General features: G+C 42.8%; 1 protein-coding gene across 1 annotated transcript in view; it reads right to left on the bottom strand.

Moving 5' to 3' along the window:
• The window catches only part of LOC115161782 (LIM and SH3 domain protein 1), a 37952-nt gene that overhangs the window by 1727 nt on the left and 19102 nt on the right, over window positions 1–17123 (bottom strand). Inside the window, exon 6 of the mRNA XM_029712566.1 lies at window positions 57–154. Coding sequence (XP_029568426.1) covers window positions 57–154 — 98 coding nt within the window. The remainder of the gene's footprint in view (window positions 1–56; window positions 155–17123) is intronic.

Below are 17123 nucleotides of genomic sequence, written 5' to 3'. Positions count from 1 at the left end.
AACAGTGGACTATACAGTATGACATCATACAGATGTACTGCTGTGTTATTCCTTACCCCTCCACTAGGTGGTGGTACAGCAGCAGCAGAGGGAACAGACACAGGATCCGGCTGGGAGCTGTAGGTCTGAGGGATGGCTGGCTGCGGCTGCGGATCTACAGACACAGGATCAGACATCGCACACTCGACATTCTTGTAAAGAGATTCAAGGAACAATGTATGACAATTACAATGATAACCTTTCGATTGATAAACATTACAGTGATAACCTTTCGATTGATTGACTGGCAAAATATAAAAAGATCTAACTATTATACACAATAGTATACAGTAGCATCTAGATGAGAGGCTAAAATAACCGTTGATTTAGGGTATTTTTCGTATGGATATTTTACATAATTTCAGAGGGTAATTTGCTCAAAGTGATTTTAATATATGGTGTACTTTAATAAACAAGCTTTTTATATCATATAAACCTCAAAATGATGAAGTCAAGGAGATTTCTTTGATATGTAACAGGTTATAACATATCTTACAAACTTAGGGGGTAATTTGCAGACTGTTAAAATAACCCAAAAGATGGTCTGTTATAATTAAACCACAAGCTTTTTATCATATAAACCAAAAATGATAATTACATCAGCTAGTGAAATCAACTCTTGGCAGTTCTGGGCTATTGTGACATCACCACAGCACAACAATGTGAGCCACAATAGATGCGGCATTTTTGTTTGTGTATGAAGTATTTGGCAACAAGAATAAAAAATTCACAATCATTTCAGTGGTCTTGTCATCATTGCATTAGTGACATATCTTTCATGTCAAAAACATAGGTTGTGTTCATAATGGTAAATAAGTATTTTGCAAGGTTTTCCCAAAATTCTGACACAAATTCAAAGAACAAGTGAGACAGATTCTCACCTTTTTCACAGAAAACGCAGATATCGTCAATAGTCACAAATTTGGATATCATAGAATTACATTTTTTTAATTGAATTTAACTATTTTATTAAAACATTAGCCCTAGTGAACAATAACAAGAATAACATTTAACTACATAATTATAATAAGATTTTTTCTGAGTGATTACAATTGCACTAGAATAGTTAATTTTTTATATATTTTTTGTTTGTTCCAGTATTTTCTCATTAATACCTGCGTTCTGTTTTAATGTAATGTTTTGATGTAAGAATGTAAATTGTTGATCTGTATTTTGAATAAAAATGAAATAAAATAAAAAACAATAGATGCGGTAAAGGAGTAAATGGAACGCAGACCATTCCATTGAGCAGATTGGCGCACAGTCAACAAATCTGATCTAACAAATTGGATATTCCTCAAATCCATCATGGTTTATGTATTGTAACAGGCCCACAATGTGGTTACTTAAGTCCGATTTGGATATATTTGGCTGTTTTTGCAGCACAACATTTATACGTTTTCAGGTTTAGAAGAAGTAAATGCTAACTCCCGTACATACAAAAGTTACACATAAATCCGAACTGGCTCACCCTGTGTTAAAATATAGCCTCACTCCCAATATTCAGATTACAACGTCTCACTTTCGGTTATTTGAAAATTAAATAATCTCCAAAATATTGCTGTATTTAAAATAACACATAGAAAGCTGTTTCAATTTCTGTTTAATCCACCAGAAAATACAAACAAATATTACAACAAATATTATGGTTAAACCCAAATATACTAAAAATAAAAAAACGGTTAAATACCTATCTTTGTTAATCGCTCAACACAGAATAGCAACACAGAATAGCATAAGTGGTCTCCCTCAAATGTTTGGAGAAAATATTTATATTTTATTCAGCTTTGTTCAATAGTATTCTTCATACTATAAAATAATGCCACGAAATTATAAACAAATCTTTTCTGCTAAATGAACTAGTGTAGCCCACAGCCATTTGGCATTGTCACGACTTCCCCCGAAGTCGGTCCCTCTCCTTGTTTGAGCGGTGTTCGGCGGTCGACGTCACCGACCTTCTAGCCATCGCTGATCCATTTTTCATCTTCCATTGGTTTTGTCTTGTCTTACATCACACCTGGTTCCAATCTCGTCAATTACATGTTGTGTATTTAACCCTCTGTTTCCCCTTATGTCCTTGTCGGTGATTGTTTGTTTGTATGTGATGTGCAAGTTATGTTCTGGTGCGCGACGGGTTTTGTACCCACTTTTATCATTTTGTATATTTTGGTTTTCTGAGTTTTGTGAGCACTTATTAAACGACTCCGTTTATACCAAGTTCGTTCTCCTGCGCCTGACTTCCCTGCCACCACAGAGTGCTTGGTCGCCTGTTGGAGCATGACCTGTACGTCAAGGCTGAGAAATGCCTGTTCTTCCAGCAGTCCATCTCCTTCCTAGGCTATCGCATTTCCACTTCAGAGGTGGAGATGGAGAGTGACCACATTTCAGCCGTGCGTAATTGGCCGACTCCCACCACGGTAAAGGAGATGCTGTGGTTCTTAGGGTTTGCCAACTACTACCGGAGGTTTATCCGGGGTTTTGGTAAGGTAGCGGCTCCCATTACATCACTGCTGAATGGGGGCCCGGTGCGCTTGCAGTGGTCAGCTGAGGTGGACAGGACTTTTAGTCACCTGAGGGCTCTGTTTACCTCGGCTCCAGTGTTGGCCCATCCGGATCCCTCTTTGGTGTTCATAGTGGAGGTGGACGCGTCCGAGGCTGGGATAGGAGTTGTGCTCTCTCAGGGCTCGGGTACGCCACCGAAGCTCCGCCCCTGTCCCTTCTTCTCGAAGAAGCTCAGCCCGGCGGAACGAAACTATGATGTGGGGGACCGGGAGCTGTTGGCTGTCATAAAGGCCTTGGAAACATTGGCATGAGGGGGCTAGACACCCTTTTCTCATCTGGACTGACCACCGCAATTTGGAGTACATCCGGGCGGCGAGGAGACTGAACTCTCGCTAGGCAAGGTGGGCCATGTTTTTCACCCGTTTTGTGTTTACCCTTTTCTACAGACCAGGCTCCCAGAACGTTAAGGCAGACGCATTGTCCCGGCTGCATGACACAGAGGAGCGGCCCATGGCTCCCACTCCCATACTCCCCGCCTCTTGCCTGGTAGCGCCGGTAGTGTGGGAGCTGGACGCGGACGTGCAGAGTCCGCTCCCCTCCAGTGTCCAGCTGGGCGTCTGTACATTCCGTCGGCTGTCTGCGACCGGCTGATCTATTGGGCCCACACGTCACCCTCCTCTGGTCATCCTAGGGTCGGTCGGACGGTGCGCTGTCTTACTGGGAAGTACTGGTGGCCCACTTTGGCCAAGGATGTGAGGGTTTATGTTTCCTCCTGCTCGGTGTGCGCCCAGTGTAAGGCTCCTAGGCACCTGCCCAGAGGTAAGTTACAACCCTTACCCATTCCACAACGGCCGTGGTCGCACCTGTCGGTAGATTTCCAGACCAATCTTCCTCCTTCACAGGGTAACACCACGATCCTGGTCGTTGTGGATGGTTTTCTAGTCCTGTCGTCTCCTCCCTTTGCCTGGTCTCCCTACGGCCCTACAGACTGCGGAGGCCCTGTTTACACACATCTTCCGGCACCATGAGGTGCCTGAGGATATAGTGTCTGATCGAGGTCCCCAGTTCACGTCGAGGGTCTGGAGGGCGTTCATGGATCATCTGGGGGTCTCATTCAGCCTAACCTCAGGTGTTCACCCTGAGAGTAATGGGCAGGTAGAGAGAGTTAACCAGGATGTGGGTAGGTTTTTGAGGTCTTATTGCCAGGACCGGCCGGGGAATGGGCAGTGTTCGTGTCCTAGGCAGAGATGGCCAAGAACTTGCCCCGCCACTCCTCCACTAACCTCTCCCTTCCAGTGTGTATTGGGGTACCAGCCGGTTCTGGCTCCTTGCCATCAGAGTCAGACCAAGGCTCCTGCGGTGGACGACTGGTTCCGGCGCGCGGAGGAAACTTGGGACACCGCCCATGTTCATCTTCAGCGCACCGTGCTGCACCAAAAAGTTGGTGCAGACCGTCGCCGTAGTGAGGCCCCGGTGCGAACGGGTCTGGCTCTCGACCCGAAACCTGCCCCTCCGCCTGCCCTGTCGGAAGCTGGGTCCGCGGTTTGTGGGGCCATTTAAAGTCCTGAGGAGAGTGAACGAGGTTTGTTATAGGTTACAGCTTCCCCCCAATTACCGTATTAACCTCTCGTTCCATGTTTCTCTCCTCAGGCCGGTGGTGGCTGGCCCTTTCCAGGAGTCTGATGTGCGGGAGGTTCCTCCGCCCCCTCTGGACATCGAGGGGGCCCTGGCGTACTCCGTTCGTTCCATACTGGATTCGAGATGTCGGGCGAGGGGCCTTCAGTACCTCGTGGACTGGGAGGGGTATGGTCCGGAGGAGAGATGCTGGGATCCGGTGGAGGACGTGTTGGATCCTTCAATGCTGCGAGAGTTCCACCGTCTCCATCCGGATCGCCCTGAGCCTCGCCCTCCGGGTTGTCCCCGAAGTCGGTCCCTCTCCTTGTTCGGGCGGTGTTCGGCGGTCGACGTCACCGTCCTTCTAGCCATAGCTGATCCATTTTTCATTTTCCATTGGTTTTGTCTTGTCTTACATCACACCTGGTTCCAATCTCATCAATTACATGTTGTGTATTTAACCCTCTGTTTCCGCTCATGTCCTTGTCGGTGATTGTTTGTTTGTATGTGATGTGCAAGTTATGTTCTGGTGCGCGACTGGTTTTGTACCCACTTTTATTATATTGTATATTTTGGTTTTCTGAGTTTTGTGAGCACTTATTAAACGACTCGTTTATACCAAGTTCGTTCTCCTGCGCCTGACTTCCCTGCCACCAGCACGCACCCATTACAGACATAGCCACATCAGGACCTAACATAAAGACAACTCGGAGTTTGCTATTCTGTTCTTCTGAAATAGACTACATGTTTTTCATATCTTGTTTCTTTAGACCTGTCTAAAATAAATAATGGATTTATTGTGAAGGTGTAGGCTACAGTTGTAGTCAGAAGTTTATTTACACTTAGGTTGGAGTCATTAAAACTCGTTTTTCAACCACTCCACAAATTTCTTGTTAACAAACTATAGTTTTGGCAAGTTGGTTAGGACATCTACTTTGTGCAAAACACAAGTAATTTTTCCAACAATTGTTTACAGACAGATTAATTCACTGTATCACAATTCCAGTGGGTCAGAAGTTTACATACACTAAGTTGACTGTGCCTTTAAACAGCTTGGAAAATTCCAGAAAATGATGTCATGGCTTTAGAAGCTTCTGTTAGGCTAATTGACATAATTTGAGTCAATCAGAGGTGTACCTGTGGATTTATTTCAAGGCCTACCTTCAAACTCAGTGCCTCTTTGTTTGACATCATGGAAAAATCTAAAGAAATCAGCTAAGATCAGAAAACAAATTGTAGACCTCCACAAGTCTGGTTCATCCTTGGGAGCAATTTCCAAACGCCTGAAGGTACCACGTTCGTCTGTACAAACAATAGTATGCAAGTATAAACACCATGTGACCACGCATCCGTCATACCGCTCAGGAAGGAGACGCGTACTTTGGTGCGAAAAGTGCAAATCAATCCCAGAACAACAGCAAAGGACCTTGTGAAGATGCTGGAGGAAACAGGTACAAAAGTATCTATACCCACAGTAAAACGATTCCTATATCGACAAAACCTGAAAGGCTGCTCAGCAAGGAAGAAGCCACTGCTCCAAAACCGCCATAAAAAAGCCAGACTACGGTTTGCAACTGCACATGGGGACAAAAATCATACTTTTTGGAGAAATGTCCTCTGGTCTGATGAAACAAAAATAGCACTGTTTGGCCGTAATGACCATCATTATGTTTGGAGGAAAAGGGGGACGCTTGCAAGCTGAAGAACACCATCCCAACCATGAAGCACAGGGGTGGCAGCATCATGTTGTGGGGGTGCTTTGCTGCAGGAGGGGCTGGTGCACTTCACAAAATAGATGGCATCATGAGGTAGGAAAATTATGTGGATATATTGAAGCAACATCTCAAGACATCAGTCAGGAAGTTAAAGCTTGGTCGCAAATGGGTCTTCCAAATGGACAATGACCCCAAGCATACTCCCAAAGTTGTGGCAAATGGCTTAAGGACAACAAAGTCAAGGTATTGGAGTGGCCATCACAAAGCCTTGAACTCAATCCTATAGAAAAATTGTGGACAGAACTGAAAAAGCATGTGCGAGCAAGGAGGCCTACAAACCTGACTCAGTTACACCAGCTCTGTCAGGAGGAATGGGCGAAAATTCACCCAACTCATTGTGAGAAGCTTGTGGAAGGCTACCAGAAACTTTTGACCCAAGTAAAACAATTTAAAGGCAATGCTACCAAATACTAATTGAGTGTATGTAAACTTCTGACCCAATGGGAATGTGATGAAAGAAATAAAAGCTGAAATAAATCATTCTCTCTACTATTATTCTGACATTTCACATTCTTAAAATAAAGTGGTGATCCTAACTGACCTAAGACAGATAATTTTTACTAGGATTAAATGTCAGGAATTGTGAAAAATTGAGTTTAAATGTATTTGGCTAAGGTGTATGTAAACTTCCAACTTCAACTGTATGTGTAGAAGCCAGGAGATGCTAAATGTGTTGATGTTCATTAATGGTCAATTATCGTGATAGCGACAGTTATTTGCTTGACAATCACCGGCTGATGAAATGTGACCGCCACAGCCCTAGTCCAGACCATACCAAATCTGAATCAAACATAGATGTTTATGATTGGTTCAGATTTGGTCTGGACTGGACCAAAAACCAATGTCCGTGGATGTGGAAATCAAGGGCGGTCCGGAACTGCACCAAAAAAAAAAGACATCCAAAAGGCGTCGGTCAGTGCTTACTGAGGTGTTGCCTACAGTGTTGCCTGAAATGGCATTGTATTTAATGCCCATCTATGTGGCAAGCCTACCATTTGTAAAACACCAAAAAACGACGTCTGGGCAGGAAAAAAAATAAACATCCAAATAACGTTGGCTCGTGCTTACTGGGGTATAGCCTACCATGTCAGCCCACAATGGAATTTTATGAATGCCCATCCATGTGGTAGGCCCACCATTTGTAAAACAGGCCATTGCATTGGCTTTATTAGTCCTGATTCCTGTGACTAATTAATTTGGCTATTTAAGCTCTGAATATCAGCTACCCAACTTTATCAGGAGTTATCGCAAGCCTATTTGCACAGCGGGAAATGCAAAAGTATTTTCTTTTTCACTATGATAAGCTTGTCAGAAATTGATGGATACAAACTTCAAACCACTGATCATGACAATGGGGTGAAACTCCTGGACAACAGTTGTGATTGTCCATTCCATATTTTCCATTTTACTTTGACCTGTCTTGTTTTTAGGATATGTTGTTTGTTAACATGACAATGTATTTTTGAGGGGATTGAGTGCCATTTAGCTTAGGCTATTTGATCGGAGAAACCTGCATGATGTAAAACGTGTCCATCTCATTACATTGTCATACATTTTATCTTCAGCGTGTAGGCTACACAAAAGGCCACATACTCTTTCTACCATATCCTCTATCTGCTATATGATTTATGTTACGTGATTTTTTACAGAACGTTGGTGGAGCACTGCAGAGATGCGTCTCTCCGACAGCACCCTGGAGAGGCGCGCTGGGAATGGAGAATCAAAATATTTTGCGCCCGCCTTTAAAAAGTAGCCACTGCTTATCATAGGGCGGCATCAGCGCTCACCTAAAAAGCCCATATGCCACTGGTTGAGAGAAATGTTCATTGTTTTTGGGCAGAATTATGTGAGGTTTTATTTGTCGTTGTTGGCCAGTTTAGCTCCGAAAATGCCACCCTTGTCAATCTGGCACGCCCGCCTAATCCTGACTAATGAGCGGGCCGGCCATGGACACAACCATCCCAGCTCTGCAGATTTGCTGCGAAGAGACAGAATCCATAGATCACTTGTTTTGGTACAGCCCATATGTAGCTTGTTTTTGGTCGCATGTTCAGTAATGGCTGAAAAATCACAACATTTATCTAAAGCTGACTCTGCAAATAGCACTGCTGGCTGATTTAAAAAGCCATAGTCATTCGATCAATAATATAATAATACTCTTAGTAAAAATGTTAATCTTTAATTTACAGTCTGGAGAAACTATGAGAATAGAAAGTTTCGGAACTTTTGTGAAACACCACAGCACAGTTGAAAAATGTATGGCAAGTAGAAATCAAAACTGGATGGTTTTCAGAGATAGACGGGAGGGTCTGAGGGTAGCTGAAGGGTAAAAAAAGATAACTAGTGTAGAATGTACTGTGTCTGTAAAATGTATATAGTACTGTATGTATAGGCTGGAAGTAGAAGCCTACGTGTTGTTGTCCACTATCTTTACTCCAATTAGGGGAGTTAGGGTAAAATAATAAACTGCTGTCGGTGGCACAGGGAGTCTGGATGGCAGATGCGGTCTAGCCTTTTGCTGTACTAAAGTAGCTGTACTGAGGTCATGTTGTGAGCACAGATCGTCTAATTGAATATATCTTTTCATCATCCAGATGATCACCTGGTTCATTTGCTCCTTCTCCCTCAGTTTCAGGTATGCCTGCAGTAATTCCTTGTAAACGTCTGGAGGCTTCATTGCAAGCAAATTGCTTTGATAGCACTTTCTACCACCACTGTTTAAAAGATTTGTGTTATAGTTTTAGTGGTCAGCCACCAAATGGTTCAAATGTAATGTTCAAGGTGCACTGATCAGTTATGACATAGATGTGGTAAAGAGGTCCATCGAACTCAAACCAAAACAATGGAATTGCTATGGAAACGCACTGGGGAAAGATCCAGTCTCCTCATTGCCCCCAGCAAAATGTGCCTACATTTAGGCTGTTGTTATAATGCTTGTATGGATGTCAACCTTAAATGTTAATTTCATTGTCACCAATCAACTGCTTTGAAGTTAAAAACGACTTTGACTACCACCACCAACTTCAGTATGCTAGCTATGCTAACCAGGATTATAAAAAAAATTGCAGATAGATTGTGGGTTCTATCAATGTAATTGTCTGCATCCCTTCCAAACCCCATATATTTTTAATTAAAAAAAAATGATTTACCATAACCTTGCCACCCCTCCCCCAATTGGAGTAAACTAATGGAGAACAATACTTAGACTTCTACATCCAGATTATACATACTATATATATTTTACAGACACGGTACATTATACACTAGTTATCATTTAATTCCAGCATCATTTGTCGCAATAAAGTTTGACAAAATGAAAATCCACTGAACAGATAAAAATTTTGTCAATCTTTAGAACATTTTTCCTATATCTGCCGTTTCCATTAGACTACATAAGTGACAATAATTTTTTTTGCGACATTGAAACCACAGTGCCTTCGGGAAGTATTCAGACCCCTTCCCTTTTTCCACATTTTGTTACGTTACAGCCTTATTCTAAAATGGATAAAATAATTTTTCCATCTCATCAATCTAGATTTTTGCAAATGTATAAAAATAAAAATGAAATACCTTATTTACATAAGTATTCAGATCCTTTACTCTGTATTTTGTTGAAGCACCTTTGGCAGCGAGTACAGCCTTGTCTTCTTGGATATGACGCTACAAGCTTGGCACACCTGTATTTGGGGAGTTTCTCCCATTCTTCTCTGCAGATCCTCTCAAGCTCTGTCAGGTTGGATGGGGAGTGTTGCTGCATAGCTATTTTCAGGTCTCTCCAGAGATGTTCGATCGGGTTCAAGTCCAGGCTCTGGCTGGGCCACTCAAGGACACTCAGAGACTTGTCCCAAAGCCACTCCTGTGTTGTCTTGGCTGTGTGCTTACTGTCGTTGTCCTGTTGGAAGGTGAACCTTCGCCCAAGTCAGAGGTCCTGAGCACTCTGGAGCAGGTTTTCATCAAGGATATCTCTGTACTTTGCTCCATTCATCTTTCCCCCAATCCTGACTAGTCTCCCTGTCCGTGCTACTGAAAAACAACCCCACAGCATAATGCTGCCACCACCATACTTTACCGTAGTGATAGTGCCAGGTTTCCTCCAGATGTGATGCTTGGCATTCAGGCCAAAGAGTTCAATCATGGTTTCATCAGACCACAGAATCTTCTTTCTCATGGTCCGAGAGTCCTTCAGGTGCCTTTTGGCAAACTCCAAGCGGGCTGTCATGTGCCTTTTACTGAAGAGTGGCTTCCATCTAGCCACTCTACCGTAAAGGCCTGATGGGTAGAGTGCTGCAGAGATGGTTGTCCTTCTGGAAGGTTGTTCCATCTCCACAGAGGAACCCTGGAGCTCTGTCAGAGTGACCATCGGGTTCTTTGGTCAGGTCACCCAAAAAGTTATATCTTGCAGCTTTAAATAAACAGAAATTCTACTTCATGAGTCTTGCGAACGTTCATGTGCACAATAAACATCGTACCAAGTCAGAGGGTAATAAATGATAGGCCTAAATTAAAATATATCTTGTCAAAAATGAAACAGAAATGTCTAAGTAGATTTTACAGACAAAAAATATCTCACTATGTCGAAGGAACAAATTATCTTTCGGCATTTATAAAATTGTACCGAAACCACCTCTTTTCATCATAGCTGTCGTGATAATTTTTTATAAGGTATGACTTTACTTGCATTAAAGTCAGACTCGAGTCCAAGAATAGTATTAAAAATGACAGATATCAGATGAAATTGAGGTAACTGTTCACGTGTTTCCTCCATGTGACTTTGAATCTGGTTCAGGAGAAGAAGAGGTAGAGGCTGGGAGTTTTCGGATGGATGACGAGGAGGAGACCTGGCTGACAACTGTGGCACATTTTGGGAGCATGGAGAGGCCAGAGATACTGTTGCTAGACTAGTAAATTGGGCTAAGGAACAGAAGATGGGTTTTGGAGAAAGGCCATCAGTGCGTATTCTGCAAGCAGTACAGCGGATGAAGGCGCGGAATGAGCTCGGTGAAAGGATAGACGTGGTTATGGACAGTGAGGAAGAAGGAGAAGAGCCGAGTGCAGAGAGTTGTGACCTGCAATTGGGAGCAGGGCGCCTTTGAAAGGAGTGATTATTGGGGTGACGTTATGTGTTGAGGTGGAGCAAATTGAAAATTCCCTATGTCTGTGATGCCCACCGTTTGGTGCGACGCAGACCCAGAGGCGAGCTTGGTGAAACTGAAAAGACACTGTCTGTCATTTTGTTTTGAAGCAGTCTTTACCTGATAAAGGGATGTTAGGATATGTCAGTTATCCTGTGAAAGCTTTTGTGCCGAACCCACAAAGTGTTTCAGATGCCAAGCTTTTGGTCATGTTGCAGCAGTGTTTAGGAGGGAGATTCCGAGAGAGAAGTGTGCTGGAGGGTATGGGATAAAGGAATGTGTAGTTTCGGTGGAAAAAACTGTGTGTGTCAATTGTGTGAGTACTCATGTTGCTGGGGATCACAAGTCCCTGGTGCAAGAGAGACAGGTTGAGGTTGCCAGGGTCAGACTAGAACAGAAGGTGTTGTATGCTGAGGCAGTGAAGAGAGTAGAGGATGATGGGTCAAGGGTGAGTAGTAGGCCTAGGCCAATACAGAGTGATATGAATTTGTGTTTCAGTAAGGTTGGCTTCTTAGCATTCATTCATAGCAATGGTTATCAACTGTACTGCAGAAACGGAATGTAAATCACAGAAAATAGATGTTGTGGTAGCAGCTGCAGAGAAGTACTTTGGTGTGCGAGGTTATACTGCAGAAGAGTTACAAAGTGTGTTGAATATAAGAGTCCTGTCCTCCCAGGCCGTCGGCCTGGTGTAGGATCAATTACGGTCAAAGTGGTGGAATGGGGGTGGTGATTTTTCTTTTTATGAAATAGTGGTATATACAGTGTTGTGTTTGAGACCGATTCAAGACCAAGACTGGAGCGAAAAGAGTCAGAGTCAAAGCCAAGACCGAAAGGGGGCAAGACCGAGTCAAGACTGAGATCGGGAGGGGGACGAGAGGTACAAGACCGAGTCAAGACCGAGACCTGAAAAATGCGAGTCCAATTCAAGACCATGATTGTAAATTTGTCAAATCATCCCCATAACAAGAGTTCAAATAGAGCCAGTCTAAAAACATTTACTAACCCAAAAACAGTGGGGAACAATGAGAGCCTTCTACGCTCTAAGGATTTATAAAATAATACAAATCATTATTTATATTATTCTTTTCAATCATGTTCTGATTTAATCTCTTCAGTTTTTGTTCAAAAGGAAAGGGTTAACACTAAAGAGAAAAAAAAGATCCATTCAGGATTGTTCTTAGGTGGACTCTGAGGAGATACATCTAGCTAGCAAAGTCAGCCACTGGTGAGGGCTAGGCCATCAGAAGCTTGATAGAAGGCATCTGCCATTCAACTGTATTAGGGCAAAATGATGGAGTGACAGTGGAATCAACCAATTACATTGACTTGTAATGGGTGGGACCGTTTTTAAAAAATGTATGGAAACTTTTGCCTTCTTGAAGGCCAACAGGTCAACTGTGCAATAGCGAACATTAGTTTTCCCAAGGTCTCGCTAGCTAGCTTTTATTGTAGGCTAGTTTGCAGCGGCTGCAGCAGGTGTTATTGAAGAGGATGTTGTTGCTAATTTGTTAGCTTCTCCCTTTTCAAGAATAACTTTCAACAAGAGGTAGTGGAACTGTGTTTTTTATTGCTGTTTGCATGCTGGTAGCCATCTCTTTGAAAATAACTTATGTGTGTGACACATTGTTCCATTTCAACTTTAGATCACTGGTTACTTTGTGTGCTAAACCTGAAAAAAGAAATTGAGCTGGGAAGTAACAGTTGTACATTTCGACTGGGAAATGCTTAGCCTAATGGTTGTGTTTTTGTATTCTTATGACTGGGACCTACTGGCTTATTATGTCAGAGTGAATGGACATGCTGTCTTTCCATCGACCCTATGCAGTGGTGTAGTGGTGCCTGTAGAAGTGGGTCCTGTGTGAATGAAAGGCGCCCTGTGTGAAAAATCCTGTTTTCCCATCGATTTTTCAGATTTTCACTTTCAACATCACACTTTCAAAAATGTTGTGCTGTAAGTCCACAACAATGCTTAACCACATCAGCAGACCATTTGAGGTCTGGGAAAAATCAACAAAAATATATTTATGGAGGGTGTAGTTGCCCTTTAATTCAATTGACCAAAGCAAATTCCCTCCCTATTGATACAAATCAGCATTATATCATTCTATCAGGTAAGCCTACATTGCAGTCAACATTTAATTGGGGTGTTTTTTTGGGAAAGCCTTTAGAAATGTTCATGCAAACAGCGCATGATGACTGAATTGCACATCGCAAATTGGACCAACATTTTTTGATACCTGGTTTGCATACCCATTGTTGCCATAGTTAGCATTTATTGGTAGATATAAGTTGAAAGTCTATCCTACCTACCGGCTACTGATGTCATTCTTCTGTGAGCTGCTCCATCCCTTACGAAAAAAGATTGCAGTCAGAGTGCAGTATAACTGCAGTACAACTGTAGTTAGAATGCAGTATAAATGCTGCAAATGCTGCATCCAAAATAACACCATTTTTTTTACTGCAGTATAACTGCAGTATAAGTGTAACTGCAGTGCTACAGTGCAGTATAATTGTAGTTCAATTTCAGCACACTGCAGTTATTCTGCAATCACTGCACCCAAAATACCACAGTCGACTGCAGTTACTGAAACCTTTACTGCAGTTTCAAAACTGCAATCAGCCAACTTCAACCTGAAAGAGTGTGATATCTGCGGCTGGCGCTTTCATCCCGACCGCCAGGAGAAACACAGCCAGAAAAGTGCCAAGGTCGCCTCCAAGAGCAAAAGACGGGGGTTCTACGACTCCGGCAAGCACCGGTACAAGGGCACCAACATGGATGGCTTCATCAAGCAATCTATTGATCCATGATTCATGTAATGCAGTGTCGTTGTCCTCGAAGGCTCCCCTGACCAAGACAGTTTATAACTCTACCCCTATTAGAGAAACCACTTATTTTCACTTCAATTAAACACCTATTGAAGAAATATGAATCTGAATTGTTTGGATTTATCAGTGTATTTCAAAGAAAATATACAGTACCAGTCAAAAGTTTGGACACACCCACTCATTCAAGGGTTTTTCTTTATTTTTACTATTTTCTGCATTGTAGAATAATAGTGAAGACCGCAAAACTATAAAATAACACATATGGGATCATGTAGTAACCAAAAAAGTGTTAAACAAATATATTTTATATTTGAGATGGATACCACGCTTGGCTACCACGCTTAGAACAGCATGAAGTGAATCCGTGCACATGTGCAGATACTGTGTTTGACCGTGTGAATGTGAAGTCTTGCATCTCGCTCATCTGAATATCTCTGGTGCTGCTCATGGCAACGTCATTTTGCAGAGTCTACCTTTAAAGTATCTTCTTCTATGACCGTTTGGGTTTTCTCACACAGGTTTGAATGGGAGATGGCTACATGTAGTCTTTAATTGGATATTTCGCAAAGAGAACATCAGTTCTCATCAGTAAATACATGTTTTTTTTGCAATTGATGTACAATCATAAAACTATTAAAACGTTACACTTTTATTGTTGTGTTGGATGTACTGTATTCAAAGCCTACTCTTTGGGAAGACTGGGTACCTAACTGGCTCTACATTCAACAATGCTAGCTACATAGGCTATGTTTAGACAGAAAGCCCAATTCTGATATTTTTTCCACTAATTGGTCTTTTGACAAATCACATAAGATCTTTTCACATCAGTTATTTTTTAGAGCTGATCTGATCGGTCATAAAATACCAATTCGTGAAACAAAGATCAGAATTGGGCTGCCTGTCTAAATGCAGTCATTGTTTGTCTCTCTTGCCAGCTTAATATTGGCTAGCTCAAGAGCGTAAAAAAAGCTTTCAAGATTGGCTTGATTTGACAGTGTTGCATTTACGACAAGTTAGCTTTCTAAAGCAGAAGCAGAGACATTCTGGCACATAGGCTGCTTTGGGTATATTAAGAAAAACAATGATGACACCGGGACACAAATTCTGAAATATTCAGTGTTTTACTCAACATAATGAATTGCAATGCTTCATAGCAAAATCTTGAATGGAATATTATACAGCACATTCGGAAAGTATTCAGACCCCTTCCCTTTTCCCACATTTTGTTATGTTACAGCCTTATTCTAAAATGAATTAAATAAAAAAATGTCGTCATGAATCTACACACAACACCCCATAATTTTTTCCCATAACATTTTTTTTTAAACAGAACTGCCTTATTTAATTGAGCTCAGGTGCATCCTGTTCCCATTGATCATTCTTGATAAATCATCAAATCACGTTTTATTGGTCACAAACACATGGTTAGCAGACGTTACTGCGACTGTAGCGAAACACTTCTACTTCAGATAATGCAGCAATCTAATAATTCCACATCAACTACCTAATACACACACATCTAAGTAAAGGAATGGGATAAGAATATATAAATATATGGATGAGCAATGACAGAGCAGCATAAGCAAAATACAGTATATACATATGAGATGAGTAATGCAAGATATGTAAACATTATTAAAGTGACATTATTAAAGTAACTAATGATCCATTTATTAAAGTGGCCAATGATTTCAAGTCTGTATGTACGCAGCAGTCTCTCTGTGTTAGTGATGGCTGTTTAACAGTCTGATAGCCTTGAGGTAAAAGTTGTTTTTCAGTCACTCGGTCCCAGCTTTGATGCACATGTACTGACCTCGCCTTCTGGATGGTAGCGGGGTGAATAGGCAGTGGCTCGGGTGGTTGTTGTCCTTGATTATCTTTTTGGCCTTCCTGTGACATCGGGTGTTGTAGGTGTCCTGGAGGGCAGGTAGTTTGCCCCGGTGATGCATTGTGCAGACCACACCACCCTCTTGAAAGCCCTGTGGTTGTGGGCAGTGCAGTTGCTGTACCAGGCAGTGATACAGCCCGACGGGATGCTCTCAATTGTGCATCTGTAAAAGTTTATGAGGGTTTTAGATGACAAGCCAAATGTCTTCAGCCTCCAGTGGTCTGCTGTTTCCTAAAGTCCACGATTGTCTCCTTTGCTTTGTTGACATTGAATGAGAGGTTGTTTTCCTGATGCCACACTTCGAGTGCCCTCACCTCCTCCCTGTAGGCTGTCTTGTCGTAGTTGGTAATCAAGGCTACTACTGTTGAGTCGTCTACAAACTTGATGATTGAGTTGGAGGTGTGCATGGCCACGCAGTCATGGGTGAACAGGGAGTACAAGAGGGGGCTGAGCACGCACCCTTGTGGGACCCTAGTGTTGAGGATCAGCGAAGTGGAGATGTTGTTTCCTACCTTCACCACCTGGGGGCGGCCCGTCAGGAAGTCTAGGACCCAATTGCACAGAGCGGGGTTGAGACCCAGGGCCTCAAGCTTAATGATGAGCTTGGAGGGTACTATGGTGTTGAATGCTGAGCTACAGACAATGAGCAGCATTCTTACATAGGTATTCCTCTTGTCCAGATGGGATAGGTATGCAAATTGAAGTGGGTCTAGGGTGACAGGTAAGGTGGAGGTGATATGATCCTTGACTAGTCTCTCAAAGCACTTCATGATGACAGAAGTGAGTGCTACGGGGCGATAATCACTTAGTTCAGTTACCGTTGCATTTTTAGGTACAGGAACAATGGTGGCCATCTTGAAGCATGTGGGGACAGCAGACTGGGATAGGGAGAGATTGAATATGTCTGTAAACACACCAGCCAGCTGGTCTGCGCATGCTCTGAAGACGTGGCTAGGGATGCCGTCTTGCCTGGCAGCCTTGCGAGGGTTAACACGTTTAAATGTCTTACTCACGTCGGCCACGGAAAAGGAGAGCCCACAGTCCTTGGTAGCTGGCCATGTCGGTGGCACTGTATTATCCTCAAAGCGGGCAAAGAAGGTGTTTCTACAACTTGATTGGAGTCAACCTGTGGTAAATTCAATTGATTGGATATGATTTGGAAAGGCACACACCTGTCTATATAAGGTTCCACTGTTGACAGCGCATGTCAGAGCAAAAACCATGAGGTCGAAGGAATTGTTCGTAGAGCTCTGCCACAGAATTGTGTCGAGGCACAGATCTGGGGTAGGGTACCAAACCATTTCTGCGGCATTGAAGGTCCCCAAGAACACAGTGGCCTCCACC

The sequence above is a fragment of the Salmo trutta genome, chromosome 2, assembly GCF_901001165.1.
Source record: "Salmo trutta chromosome 2, fSalTru1.1, whole genome shotgun sequence".
NCBI lineage: Eukaryota > Metazoa > Chordata > Actinopteri > Salmoniformes > Salmonidae > Salmo > Salmo trutta.
Note: the sequence above shows the minus strand (reverse complement) of the source record. Positions and strands in the feature narration are given on the sequence as shown.